Source organism: Hylaeus volcanicus, chromosome 6 (genome assembly GCF_026283585.1).
Source record: "Hylaeus volcanicus isolate JK05 chromosome 6, UHH_iyHylVolc1.0_haploid, whole genome shotgun sequence".
NCBI classification, from domain to species: domain Eukaryota; kingdom Metazoa; phylum Arthropoda; class Insecta; order Hymenoptera; family Colletidae; genus Hylaeus; species Hylaeus volcanicus.
In genome coordinates, this window is record NC_071981.1 from 25,897,423 (window position 1) to 25,910,578 (window position 13,156).

At 40.1% G+C, this 13,156-nt stretch overlaps 2 protein-coding genes across 15 annotated transcripts in view; one reads left to right on the forward strand and one right to left on the reverse strand.

The window, feature by feature from the left end:
* LOC128878755 (histone deacetylase 4) overlaps positions 1–3,715 on the forward strand; it is a 41,519-nt gene extending 37,804 nt beyond the window's left edge. For all 12 annotated transcript variants that reach the window (XM_054127229.1, XM_054127231.1, XM_054127240.1 and 9 more), the window contains one exon: positions 32–3,715. In XM_054127229.1, coding sequence (XP_053983204.1) covers positions 32–95 — 64 coding nt within the window. In that variant the 3' untranslated portion in view covers positions 96–3,715. The remainder of the gene's footprint in view (positions 1–31) is intronic.
* A 1,800-nt stretch (positions 3,716–5,515) lies between these two features.
* LOC128878757 (TOX high mobility group box family member 3-like) overlaps positions 5,516–13,156 on the reverse strand; it is a 35,301-nt gene continuing 27,660 nt past the window's right edge. For all 3 annotated transcript variants that reach the window (XM_054127242.1, XM_054127243.1, XM_054127244.1), the window contains 8 exons: positions 12,595–12,744; positions 12,304–12,425; positions 10,541–10,907; positions 10,105–10,217; positions 9,862–9,997; positions 8,853–9,242; positions 8,413–8,550; positions 5,516–8,322 (listed from right to left, as the gene is read on the reverse strand). In XM_054127242.1, coding sequence (XP_053983217.1) covers positions 7,981–8,322; positions 8,413–8,550; positions 8,853–9,242; positions 9,862–9,997; positions 10,105–10,217; positions 10,541–10,907; positions 12,304–12,425; positions 12,595–12,744 — 1,758 coding nt within the window. In that variant the 3' untranslated portion in view covers positions 5,516–7,980. The remainder of the gene's footprint in view (positions 8,323–8,412; positions 8,551–8,852; positions 9,243–9,861; positions 9,998–10,104; positions 10,218–10,540; positions 10,908–12,303; positions 12,426–12,594; positions 12,745–13,156) is intronic.

Below are 13,156 nucleotides of genomic sequence, written 5' to 3' on the forward strand. Positions count from 1 at the left end.
TACTTACTTTATTCTTTCGCTAACGTTTCAGGACTACCCCAGAACATTCCCGTGAAGTTTCCGAGGAGCCCATGGAACAAGACGACGCCAAATGAAATCGTAGTCGGCTGCGTTAGCGGTACGTGCGATCGTCTTTGGAAATTGTCGCGAAACGACCATCGTCGTGTTCGCGACGCGTCGTAGGGAGCGACTGGCGAGCTACAGAGCCACTGTGCCACGAAACAGGTGCAGTTTGCTCTGTCCGACGTTGCATCGTCGGCGTCGTTACCCAAGCTTTTGCGCGCCTCTATTTTCGCGCCATCGAGCGTTGAATCGCGATGTTGCGCCGACACGCGATCCTGTCGCTGCGAATGCTCGCTGTTATTGAGCCGACTAAACGCGAGGGGATCCGAATCTTGTAGAGCTACCGATACAGTTTTTTCTACGGTCTTGGAGACAGGTCTAGCAGATACACCCCGTACACCAAATGCTATCGATAGAATGTCATCTAATCGAAGTCGAATAATGCCGTTAGAGAAAGAAAAGCAACGTTTCGTTTAAATCGATTACTATCGTTAACCCTCGAAATCATATCCAATTATAGCAGGCGTTTTATGTATCGTTTTTACCATCCACTGAGAGCCTTCGCGTGTTTGTCCATCGCATCGGCTACGATTGGGTAGAGTTTTCCGAGCAAAGGTGCTCAGACTCGTCTGTAAAATCGATCAGTTTGCGCGCGCGAAAACTCCTTTCAAGTATTTCTCTCGTTTGTACGAACAAACCTTATGTTTTCGAGCACTTTCTATTTTCTATAGTACGTCCCATTGGACCAGCATTCCCCGATCTCTTTCACTCATGGAACATTTTTTACGTACACATTTTACAGTTTTCTTTTCCATACACTTGCTAACGAACGTATACATCGTACTAGGAATTTTAATGAAAACTAACCAAAGCCTAATCTCAATTTATTCGAATAACGTCTAGCTCTGGTTTTATTCGAACCCAGTTCGTTCAATGGAACGTACTATAAGTTGCTACAAGTTTCCAAGTATTGCACGGTAAACGTTGATCCGTGTTGTCCACCTTTTCGTCCCAATCGCGCAAACGGATATTATCGGAGAGAAATTTCGAAGAAACGCGCTATAAGAAAATTGTACCTGTTTGCGAACCGTCGGTCGTCCCGAAACACTAGACGTTCGAAACGATCTTACGCGCCCTGTGACTCGAAAGTAAAGAGTTCGCGCTCCACGCACTTGTTTAGTTTATTCTAACATATTTATTATGCAAATCGGAAAAAATTAACGAAGAGTATCTTACTCGTAAGACTCTGAACGCATCGATAGAAATTGCGCGTCCGAATGATAAAAATCGTCGAGGAAATTTTATTTAAGACCAACGTAGCGTTAGACTTTTTTTTTACGTATTTTACGTTACACTGGACGCAATCGTACGTTGGGACGCTTCAATTTTTTTCGTATTTCAATGAAAATTTGCATATCGACGGAACTACGAAACAGAGATGAGTAAAATTATCTAGATAGAAATTTGTCTATCCGTTATATTTATTTATTTTATTTCAACGATTTAAGACGATGTTTAACGAATAAGTTTGTTTTTCCCAATTTTTATCGAACGAGAAACGATGTCCATTGTTAAATAAAAATTAAAGGTTTTTGAATTCAACGCGTAAACTTCATTTTAGAATGAAACATTTTACGAATGCCACCTTTAAATTTTGGGCATCTCTGCAACGAATTAATCGAAGCGATCCTACCAGAGCGCGATAAGAATTCGCAGAAGAAACGATACACCTGACGAGAAGCAAAGAACCAAGTGTTTCGCGTTTCGCGTGTCTCGTGTCTCGTGTCGCGAGAATGTAGCGATTAATTTTTACTTCGGGTGGCGTAGCGACGTTTGGTTGTTTTACCGCGAACAAAGGCTGGTGTGATTTTTGTGATATTTTGTAAAAAAAAAAAATGAAATTTAACGAGCTACTGTTAAATAAAGGTGTAAGTGCAAGCAAGAGCGTTCGTCGTGTGTGTGTTTGTTTGTTTGTTTGTTTGTTGTGTGTGTGCGTGCGTGCGTGCATGCGCGAGTATGACGCAGAAAAATAGAGAGAGAAATACAATTGAAATACGAGCATTTATTTTTGTGTCGTGCATTTTACGAGAACACGGAGTCACGTGAACGAATCGATCGATTGACAAAAGATTTCCGCGGTTTCGTGCGTGCTTGTAAACAAACGTAGGTATACGAATATACGTCGGACGTGTGCGTATGTACGGGCATCGAGTACAAGGTATATACATATATGTGTGGATCGTATGTTGCGTGTATTCGCAAGAATCTCAAGTGTTCGTCCCGTATTTTTTTACCAAAAATTATGAAAATATCAAGTACGAAACAATTCTTTGGTCATGGTTGATGCCAACCAAGGCTTCCGGTTGCGAGTATTGTCCTTTGGAAAAAGTGCTATCTTCGATTACTTTCAATTGAAGCAGAATGCACATGGCGTTTGATGTATCAAATGAAATATATTATATATCGATATTCTCGTGTCGTTTGATCCTTGAAGAAGAAACGTTGGAGTATCGTAACCAAAGGGCACAGCTCACACCCAGAAGCTTCTGTTAATATCAACCATGAAGTAATCGGGACGTGAAGCCTCAACTATCTTAATTCTTTGGTCGATTCGTGTCGCGAGCACGAATTCACACGAACAATCCTACGATTCGTCGTCTACTCTTCTACCTACGACAGTTAAATATCCGTGATTTAACCTCTCGAGGGATATTGATACGTACGTGTACGTTTAGTTCCCGACTTCCTTTTGTATGTAATATCGCATGGAAATATTTACAAATAAATTTTCCAATGACATAACAGTTATATCAACATCTAAATATTGAAGTTTTGTTTATATCTAATAAAATAATTCATCCCTCGAGAAGTTAAGCTTGGGCCACCGAGAAAGCATGTAGTACCGGCCACGAAATCTGTCGCGCTCAGTCCTGGCTTGTTTACATGTAGCTGGAGATGAGAAAGTTTGATACTTCGGGTGAATTCGCCAACAGTTACGGCTAATTGAGAATCTTCGGCCTCGATGTTTGTTCATTTATTCGGGCACTACCGTACACAATTCTATTTTGCTTCTTAGTGTCGCCATCGATACGGTTTATCTCTACTTTCACTTCGTTCGCGAACAATCGTCCGTTTACAATTTCTCAATTTGCTCACGTTAACCTTACCCCTCTACTCAGTCTCACTTAGCCTGATTACATTTTTTCGACTCGATTCGACCGAACTATTCGTCCTCCTTGGTTACGTTCTCGTGCGATGATCGTTTAAAAATTGTTAACAATTATGAGAGAGTTTTATGTGTTTCGGACAAAGAAACTTGAAACATTCCGGTATCGTTCGTAGGAAATCGATACAAGTTAGATGTAAAAAAAAAAAAGAAATTGTTGACTCGCATCGAAAGCAGAATATTAATAATATTAATAATAATAATAATAATAATAATAATAATAATAATAATAATAGATATGAAAACGAGAATCTAACGTCGAAGATGAAGATGGAGAAAAGAAAATGTTACGATTACGTTATTGCACGTGTTCGAGTATGTCCATATTGTGTAAGCTTAAGTGTATTAGTAATACATTTTTTATGTATATAAATGTACCTCGTAAAGTAATTTTAAATAAAAGGTATAGTCATTGTGTTATGCATACGTTACCCGAAGTTACATGTCAAAACTTGGTACCCATGTACAGGTATCAGAAAATGTTGGAAGATGTTAGACGGTGCTAGGAGGTGTCGCCTACGGACAGGCAACCGGTCCGACAGTCTGTCAGTACAGGTTGCCTAATTCAAGGGGCTAATTTTTGGTACATTTCTGAATTCTGGCCGATTTTTCATTTTGGTATCAGGAGAACATGATACTCAAAGAAGTAGCAAACTTTTAATTAAATATCGATACTTACCTCTTGTATCAGGAGAACGTAATGAGCGAGTAGGTATCATAATTTTTATTTTCAGCTCGATACTTACCTCTTGTATCAGGAGAACGTAATGTGCGAGTTGGTATCATAATTTTTATTTTTTACTTGAAACTTACCTTTTGTATGAGGAGATCATGATGAACGAGGAGGTGGCACTAATCGAATTTGACTCGAATTTTACTTCTGATATTAAGTATAAGAACATGATATTCGAGTGATGCAAGAGCGTTAGTGTTCGTGAGTGTAATATTAGGGAAAATTAAAAAAAAATGGATAACGAACCGCAGGCGTCCACGTCAGGAATCATCGACGAAAAGAAGAGGACATTATTATATTTTGTTCCTTATTGGGATCCAATGGTACCCTAAATTCTAAGTAAGTATATACAGCATTGAGGACTGCAACGCTCGCTCCAATGCGCATGATCAGGAACAAATCCCATGAATGTCCATCACTGCTACTAACATAGGTAACTCGATATTTTCTAAATTTATTTTCTTTTCCTTTTTTTTTTTAGTATACAGATCTCGACGCGATTATGACTAATGTCGGAGGAAAATTTGTTTCCTCTATTTTTATCATGGTTTACACGATGCGATGATTTTACACGATTTATTCCTCTGTGCCTTGCTTCGTGTATCTCTCGAATAGTGTCGTAGGTGAATCGATGTCCGCTCAGTTTTACTCGGCAATGCATTGGCAATTACTTTTTACACTTTGTGTATGCATGTGTATGTACACGCCCGTAAGTACACACTTCTACATTTATACGATAATACATACATACATACATATATATATATATATATAGAGGTGTGTATACCAGAGCGTGACGCGTATACGTTCACACGACATATATGCGTACGTACGTGCTTATCTATAGATGGTGATTCTAAATACTAAAACAAACTTTAGTTTCTTTCTATGAAAAGACACAAGAAGAATTGAATAATGCACCGAGGACCATCTTTCCAAATTTATTTCTTTGCTTGCTCGCGTACAATAACCTCAACTAGAACAATTCCATTACGTGGATTCAACGAATACAATTATTGTTTGAATACTATCGATTTCTTTTTACATATTGACTTAATCTTCAACTTATCGAGTATGATTAATTATGTTTACGGGACACGTTTTTCAATTCGTTGATTTTCTCTCGCAAAGGATCCAAATACACATTGAAAAATTGAGGTTATCGTGGAACGTCCGACGGATAAAGTCAACTCTAAATCGTTTGATTAAGAAATATTTTATCAACACGTTATCGATTCATACATAACAGACCTACGCAACGATAGTTTTAATATGAAATACTATTCAAAAATTAGTCCTCGTTACGGAATTCAACTATTCTTCGTATAATTCGCGTGGAAACGAATTACAAGTTTGTGCCAATCTCCAGAATCACCCGGTATATATATATATGCACAATGCTGATTCAGTTTTGTTTTATATTCGTATGCTTTTATGATATACCGAAGGTTGTTATCAGAGTATGGTACACTATCGATTATGTTTACATCGTGTATACTTAAAAATCTATGGAATATTTCTTTCTCTATGTACAGGGATGTTAAAAAAAAAAAGAGGTTTTAAAAAAACTTATATCGATAAGGTCACACGGAAACGTTACATCTTTCAATACAAACATTATAGCACGCTATATTCCCAAATGCTTCTTTCAGCGATCCAGAGTCTCGTAGAATCACGAAAGTTTGGCAAGATGAACGTTCCGCGCATACGCGTTGCGTTTGTGTGCACATTTGGTGCGTACATATGTTGCCGCGCGTACGCGGTCTTCTCTACTGCGTGCCTAGTGAAGTTCGATAATCGATTTTAGATGCTTCTCCCACAATCGAAAGCTCGCGTTACTGCAGGAGATTACGTTATTGAACAATCGACTAATTTCAAATAAATAACGACACGGGTTCGCTTTGGACAATGATGGGACTGATACCGTATCGATGCCATCGATACTAGAAAACACAGTATCGTTTCCTCTTGAACCATTTGGATGCTCGGACGAGTACTGACACGAATGGATTACGTACGATACCTAATACTTTTTCAACCAACATCTCAACTTTTATAGCGAATATGCATCGATTCGATACCGTAAAAATCGAGTAGACGTTAATTACTCGAAACTGTATCTATTTCTTTGGATTGCTTGTTTCGCAACGATTAAATTTTAGTTCCTATTCCATATATATTATATTTACAGCGATATATCGATATCTACTTGGTATTGATACCGATTAGCGTTAATTTCAATAGCATCGAAACTTGAACAAAGTACACGGGTATTCGTCAAGTATTAGCGCTGCCAGCGGAGAAATGATTCACCCAAATGTCACTTATGCGCGAGGTAGATGCGTATAACGTATCGTTGATACGATTTGTATCAGTCCCACCAATAGCTCTGCTCGCCAGCAATCAATTTAAAGAACAACGACATCGGAGTTACGCGACAAATCTTCCCGAAATAGGTCGTCAAACGAACCAAGTGTGTAACAAACAAAACTACCGGAAACCGTCCAAATCAATACTGAACCACTCGACGTCGTCGCTCTTTCTTTACTCGTGTCCGTCGTGAGTCGCGTATTGCTATATATGGGATCGATCGTTTGTAAAATTATACAAAAATAAATTGCGTTGCAAGTCCGCAGCCACCTTTTTCGAAACGAGAACGCAACCACCAGTTCGTTTGCTGTTTAAATCAGTTTTCCTAATCCCTTCTTTTACGTGGGAATCTCGCGGAAGCGTATTTTCGTCGATTCGAATACGCGCGCCGAACTTTGGAACTCGCGAAAGAACTTGAAACGGAGTGCGCGTCATTGATACGCAGACTCTCTGGTCCACGAGTATGTTCACCGTATCGTGAGATCGTAAGTCACGCTACTTAATTTCGCTAGCGTACAACCGAAGACTCGACAGTTGTGTTAGCGTTGCGGAAACTAAGGTAGTTATTCGAAAATGCCGATTTCTACGATGTTAGGGCAACTTTCGTGCCTTCGATCGCACGTTCGAACGATTGTACGATACGTGTGTGTTAGAGTTCGTTGCGACCACAATCAATACCCCACGTTCCATGGCCAAGCAAACAACTTTTAAATACACGTATCCTATGGTTGTGAATATATTCCTACGAAATTACCTTTATTATTGTTAAACGGTCGCTAACTAACCACGTCCACAGGAATGCAATTTTACTTACACTCGATTCATCGTTCTTTCGTTTCCGATTGCGTCGAAAAATGCACAGCGACGACGACGATATATCGATTCCTTCCAACTACAGCCCGATTTAATCGGCTACTTTGGCGATTCTAATACTCTTTCGCGATAACAGCGAGGATGCTTGTCATGGCGCCGGAAGATCCGTCGAGAATAGGGTTACTCGTCAAATTAGTTTTTTATTCTAATCCTTTAGCGATTCAAATATTCGTCAAGTATGATTTAAATACGATGTGGATACTTCATTACACGAGTACTATCGCGAACTCGAGTTTCCTAAGTTAATTCGGAATATCTTAACATCCATATGCGTTTAAGTAGCCGTAATATGTAATAACACTTGGCTAATTTTGTCATACAAGGAAACCTACAGCGGAAAAAATGAAATTAAAACAGTAACATCCGAATAATAGTCTCAGCCCTAATCAAAGTGGGGTTTCCGGCGTTCGCAAGCATCGTGCTGTCGCAAACAGTCTTTCATTGAAATGACGCACCAGTGTGTGTGTGTGTGTGTGCGCGTGCGCGCGAGTGAGCGAGAGAGAGAGAGAGAGAGATGCGTGTTCATGTCGTCGGTCTGGGATTTTCTCTTTTATTTATTCTTTTTTTTTCTTTTTCTTCTTTTTTGATTTTACGCGACCTCCATGTCAATCTATGTACACAAAACGCATCGAGGCGTGCTCGTGTCGGTTAGGAACGAACGATAGCCGTACGCGTTCAGGATTATCGCGCTATTACAATCATAGTGTACAGATTCTTATTTTACGGTCGAGAAGTTTTGCTGCGGATTTTGATTCGAAGACACCCACGTAGTGAACACGTCTCTGCAATGGCTAACCACGCATTCGTTACTGCAGTACTCGTCCTCCCATTCGCTGTTGGCTACAGCGGGATTCGGGCATCCGTGTCGTATGCATGCGTTAGACGCGGGTCTCTGACCGCCCATAGTCGCTTGAGCGGTAGAGTTCACTGACGGCGGGCTCGACAACGAATCCCCTTTTTGATTACTCGAATGCATCATCTGTTGCTGTTGATGATGGTGATGTTGCTGCGACTGTTGTTGTGCCTGCACCTGTTGCTGTACTTGCTGTTGCTGTACCTGGAACAGAGAAAAAGAGAGCCTCGATAGTTTGAGAATTGGAAATTTCCACCAAAATCTTTCGTTTTGTTCACAGCTAATCTCACTAACCTGTTGCATGTATTGCTGCTGCGAGACCTGCTGCTGCTGCTGCTGCTGCATATGTTGTTGCTGCTGCTGCGACTGTGACTGCGATTGCTGTTGTTGTTGGGACATATGTGTCGGCGCCATTGAATTGTTCATCAAACCCTAAGTAAAGTATGAAATTAACAGAGAAATAACAATTGTTATAGTTAATTTAATTCGGTATCGGTAGGTCTAATCCTGATGAATTCTATACAAGAGTTTTCTGGATCAGCCTTACCGATGTGTCCACCCAGCAACTCGGGACGAAACGTTGATAAATTTCTTAATGAATACGTTACCTTTTTAACGCTAAAAAATGTTATTGATTACACGGTCAAATTACTTTATTTAAATATGAAAAACTAGAAATCATTTCACGAAGAATAACCATAGAGATTTTGATACGGGGAAAGAAATATCGTCACCTGTTGCGTTTGTTGTTGCTGATTTCCTGACATTGCCAAATGATGGGGGGATTTTTTCATTTGCATTTGTTGCGACTGCTGCTGATGCTGATGTTGATGCTGATGCTGATGCGCGTGTTGTTGCTGAGGCGACGGCGGTTGAGGTTGCGGGCTGTACACTTGATAAGAAACGTTCCCGGGTGTTCCACTTCCGGCGTAGCTGCCGTACGCTGCGTACTGAACTTGTTGCTGTTGTTGCTGCTGCTGTTGCGGTGACGGTTGCTGCTGTTGTTGTTGTTGTTGTTGTTGTTGTTCATTTTCAGCTGCTCCTTTACTGACGAGGGATGCTCTGTAAGCCGCCAGAGCCTGCAAGTATTCCTTCTTCGCGGCTTCGGTCTTCTTCTTGTAAACCTACGAAAACGCAAGAATTTAAAACTTATAAAAATTTAAAAAGAACGTCGCGAGAAATATCATTTCAAGTAGTTGCTTCTTATCTCCATTTCACATAAAATTGTCCAGATTCGGTTTCTACATTTTTGCTACAACGTTTCTCTTATTTATTTATGTCCGAACGTACGATGGAAAAAGTCTTGATTCGTCACGCGTCAACTTGATATTGTGAAACTAATTAATGGCGACCACCGAACAAGTGGTATAAATAAAAAATAAATAAAAAGTCGCGACACCAACTAGTTATATTAATTCGATACGCGCATGCAAGATTTCGAGTTAAAATTCAAACTGGTTGTTCCGGTTGCAACATGTTTGGTTTACGGTTCATTTGTTGGTTTCATAGCGGAATTACAACCTTTCAATTTTACGATAAAAATATAAAAGTATCAGTTTTCGCGATACGATTACACTGTAACTACCCCTGAGATAATTGAACACGAGCGTATAATTACAGGTGCGAATTCCAAGCTGGATAAAATGTGATATAATTGACAATTACGATTGCAAATATAATTTTGTTATTCTTCTAGCGTGAAATTATTTTCTGACCAGCGAGAATCATGCAACAAGTACTCACGTTCTTGTGCTCGATATCCAGAGCGTCCCACATCGAAGCAACGATCTTGGACACCTCGCCGAAGCTCGCATTTGGATTTTGTCCCTTTATCGCTGCCTGCGTGTCCCTGAAGAACAAAGCGTACGCCGAAACGGGCCTGGAACATAATCGTTCGTGCATTATAAAAACATTTGTATGTCCAGATTAGTTGATTGGCACAGTTTTCAGCGCGAACAACGCTTGAATCGTGAGAAAATTACTCACTTTTGTGGCTCGTTAGGATCTCTCTTTTTCTTCTTCTTCTGCGACTTTGGTTTCCTTTGATTCTTTGCTCCAACGTCTGCTGGTTCAGGCGAGGGCCGTTTGATACCTGTGATCTAAACAAACACAACTGCGATTCGTAAGGGATCCTTTATGGGAGGGCGAGAGAACCCAACGTAGCAGGTATATAACCAGTATGTATTGTTATTATACAAGCAGGGTGTTTGGAGCATGCGCGGCCAGGCAATGGCCACAGCGACGCAGCAATATGGCCGACAAACTGGTGGGCCCCGAGATAGTTACAGGCGAGCACAAGTACATTGATTTTTCAATACAGGTTGTTTCCGAACATTTGGGACTCGGTGGTACATCGACGATTCATTCGAATAAATTTCTAATAAAGTGGTAATATTTTCGAATCGACATTTTTTTCACTTACCATCCCGGAGTGTGGCGTGCTGTCGTCGCTGTCCTCGCTGGTGGTAGTGTTGTTGTTTGGTTCTGGAACAGTGTTTTGCTGCATTGCGGGCGGGCTGCCTCCCGTCGGGCTCCTGTACTGCATCTGCTGTTGCATTTGTTGTTGTTGTTGTTGTTGCTGCTGCTGCTGCTGTTGTTGTTGTTGTTGCTGCTGCTGCTGCTGTTGTTGCTGCTGCTGCTGTTGATTATGCATATACTGCATATGTTGCTGCATTTGAGCTTGCTGTCGCTGCTGTTGTTGCTGAAGCAACATCATCTGCTGGTTTTCGTGGTGCTGACGAGGTGAACTCATTGTCGCGTACGATCCCTGCGAGTTACTGTACGTCGAACTGAAACAATATCAATGAAATGCAAGGTTAAAGTGACTAAAAACAATTTATATTAAAGTTCTATATGTATATCGATATATATATCGTCGTTTCGATCCGTTTAATCGGTTCTGTTTTTACATTGTATTTCTATTTTGCGAATATAGTTGCAAATTAATCAATTTTAAAATTGAATAAAAATTTCTTGATAATACAGAAAGTCCAATTTATATTAAACGGAGAAGCCTTTGTTTTGCTCGCACTAGCGTAACACTACAGTTATGCTACACTAGTAACACGCTAAATGTTATCATTTCATTTGTAAATACTTTTTTCTTGGTTTGAAATAAAATTCGAGTGAGCCTAGATCGTAGAGGAAAGGAAATCGGTCGCTGGCTAGCATGACAATTTATTTGTTCGCGCGCGTTTGCAATCAGCCGTTGGCGACTTCCCTCGTATCTCTGACTCATTTTTAACGCGTTAGGCATTTTAAAGACTGAGCTCGCGATACGTACGGCTGACACTCGTTATTTTCTACGAACATTCACCGGGAATATTCAGGCCGGCAATCGATTAATTCGATTAGTTATTCGAGATTCTACAAGTTGTGTTTTTGCCACCAATTTTTCAACTTTTTCAGCAAACACGTGCACTTCCGCCGTCTCACTTCTCACTGGTTTGTTCGCAATAACGGCTGATGTATGTTGTGACTCGTGACCCGCATCGCGGCGCTGCGAGCAGCGGCCTCGCTAGGCATGCAACTCTACAGGCCCAATTTCCCCTACGTCCCAGACCCGGCATGTTTGAACGTCTATTTCAACGGGTACATTCGGCAAAGACGACTGTCGAGTGATTCTCTTGAATTTTCTGTTTCCACTCGACAGTTGCTTCTGCTGAATGCATCTAATGTCGTCGATATTACTTCAAAATGCTAATTCGAATAACATGTTACCTAATCTCGCAACTATCATATTCTTGATATAGAAATACGTTACTGTATTTCGTAGAGTAACCTTAGAGAAATTTCAGATAATAAAGTATTCTAGAAAACTAATTAACATGTATGATATACGAATTATACATTTTGTTTAGATTCATTTTTCTAAAAAAAAGTTTCATTGATCGATTAAAAGTGTAAGAATATTTTAATTTTCATTAAAGTATGAAATTGAATGCGACAGACGAGAAGAAGCATTGTTCCGGATGGCAAAAACCGGCTTTTATTTAGACAGCTGCCGGGTGCGCGAGTCGGTACACAATGGAGTTAGAATTCATTCGTAGCGCTACTACGATACTTGACTCGTTTTGCTGAGAAACCACACGTACGAGAATATTCGATAATTTCTTTCGTACGTTTCTAGTATAAAGGTGGTCAAAGTGATAATTGCACGTACAGAGAAATATAATTTTCTAATACCTGACGCTGATCGGTTGTAACGAGTGGTCTTGTTGCAAATAAAGCGATTGTTGATATCCACCAGGATCGAGATTCAATCCGTCGGGGGATTGTTGGATACCACCACCGGTGTTCTGCATCATCTGCAAAACCGATCGATACCGATTGTATCTTATATGTATATCGTATTTATTCCACGATGAAATGTAATACTTAATAATACAAGCCATTTCACAATTATAAATAATTTCAACGGAATTCTCGAGGTTTAATAAAGAAAAAAAGAAAAACTGAATAAAGTTTTTCGCTTACCTGAGACTGATAGCCGTGCATCGGATCGTGCTGAGATTGCTGTTGCGACTGTTGTTGGCGTTGTTGCTGTTGGTGCTGTTGTTGATGCGAATGAGAGTGAATGGAGGGGATTTCAAAGTCCTCGTCGCCGAAACTTGGTGTGTGAAACGTCTACGAAGAGAAACAAAGCTGTTGGATAACTGATTATACGTTTGCGTGATTCCGTGTGCATCGGACATGGGACTAACTTGGACAACGATTACTTGATCGTGTTACGTTCATTGATCGTTAACGTTCACTGCTCTCTAATCATTCCTGAACTGTAATTATTTATAAATGTGAAATTATTCGTGATCGTTCATCGTTCGTTAATTATCGGTGCATGATTGCTTATTAACTCGTTAATCATCGTTCATTAATCATGATTGCTGCTGATTCGTTATTTGTAATAATTTATAAACATGAATTTATTCGCGATTGTTCATCGTTCGGTAATCATCGCTCGTTATTCGTGATTGTTGACAATTCATCGGTCATCAATCATGGTTACCGACCATTAATCACGAGTCATTTGGATTGTTTG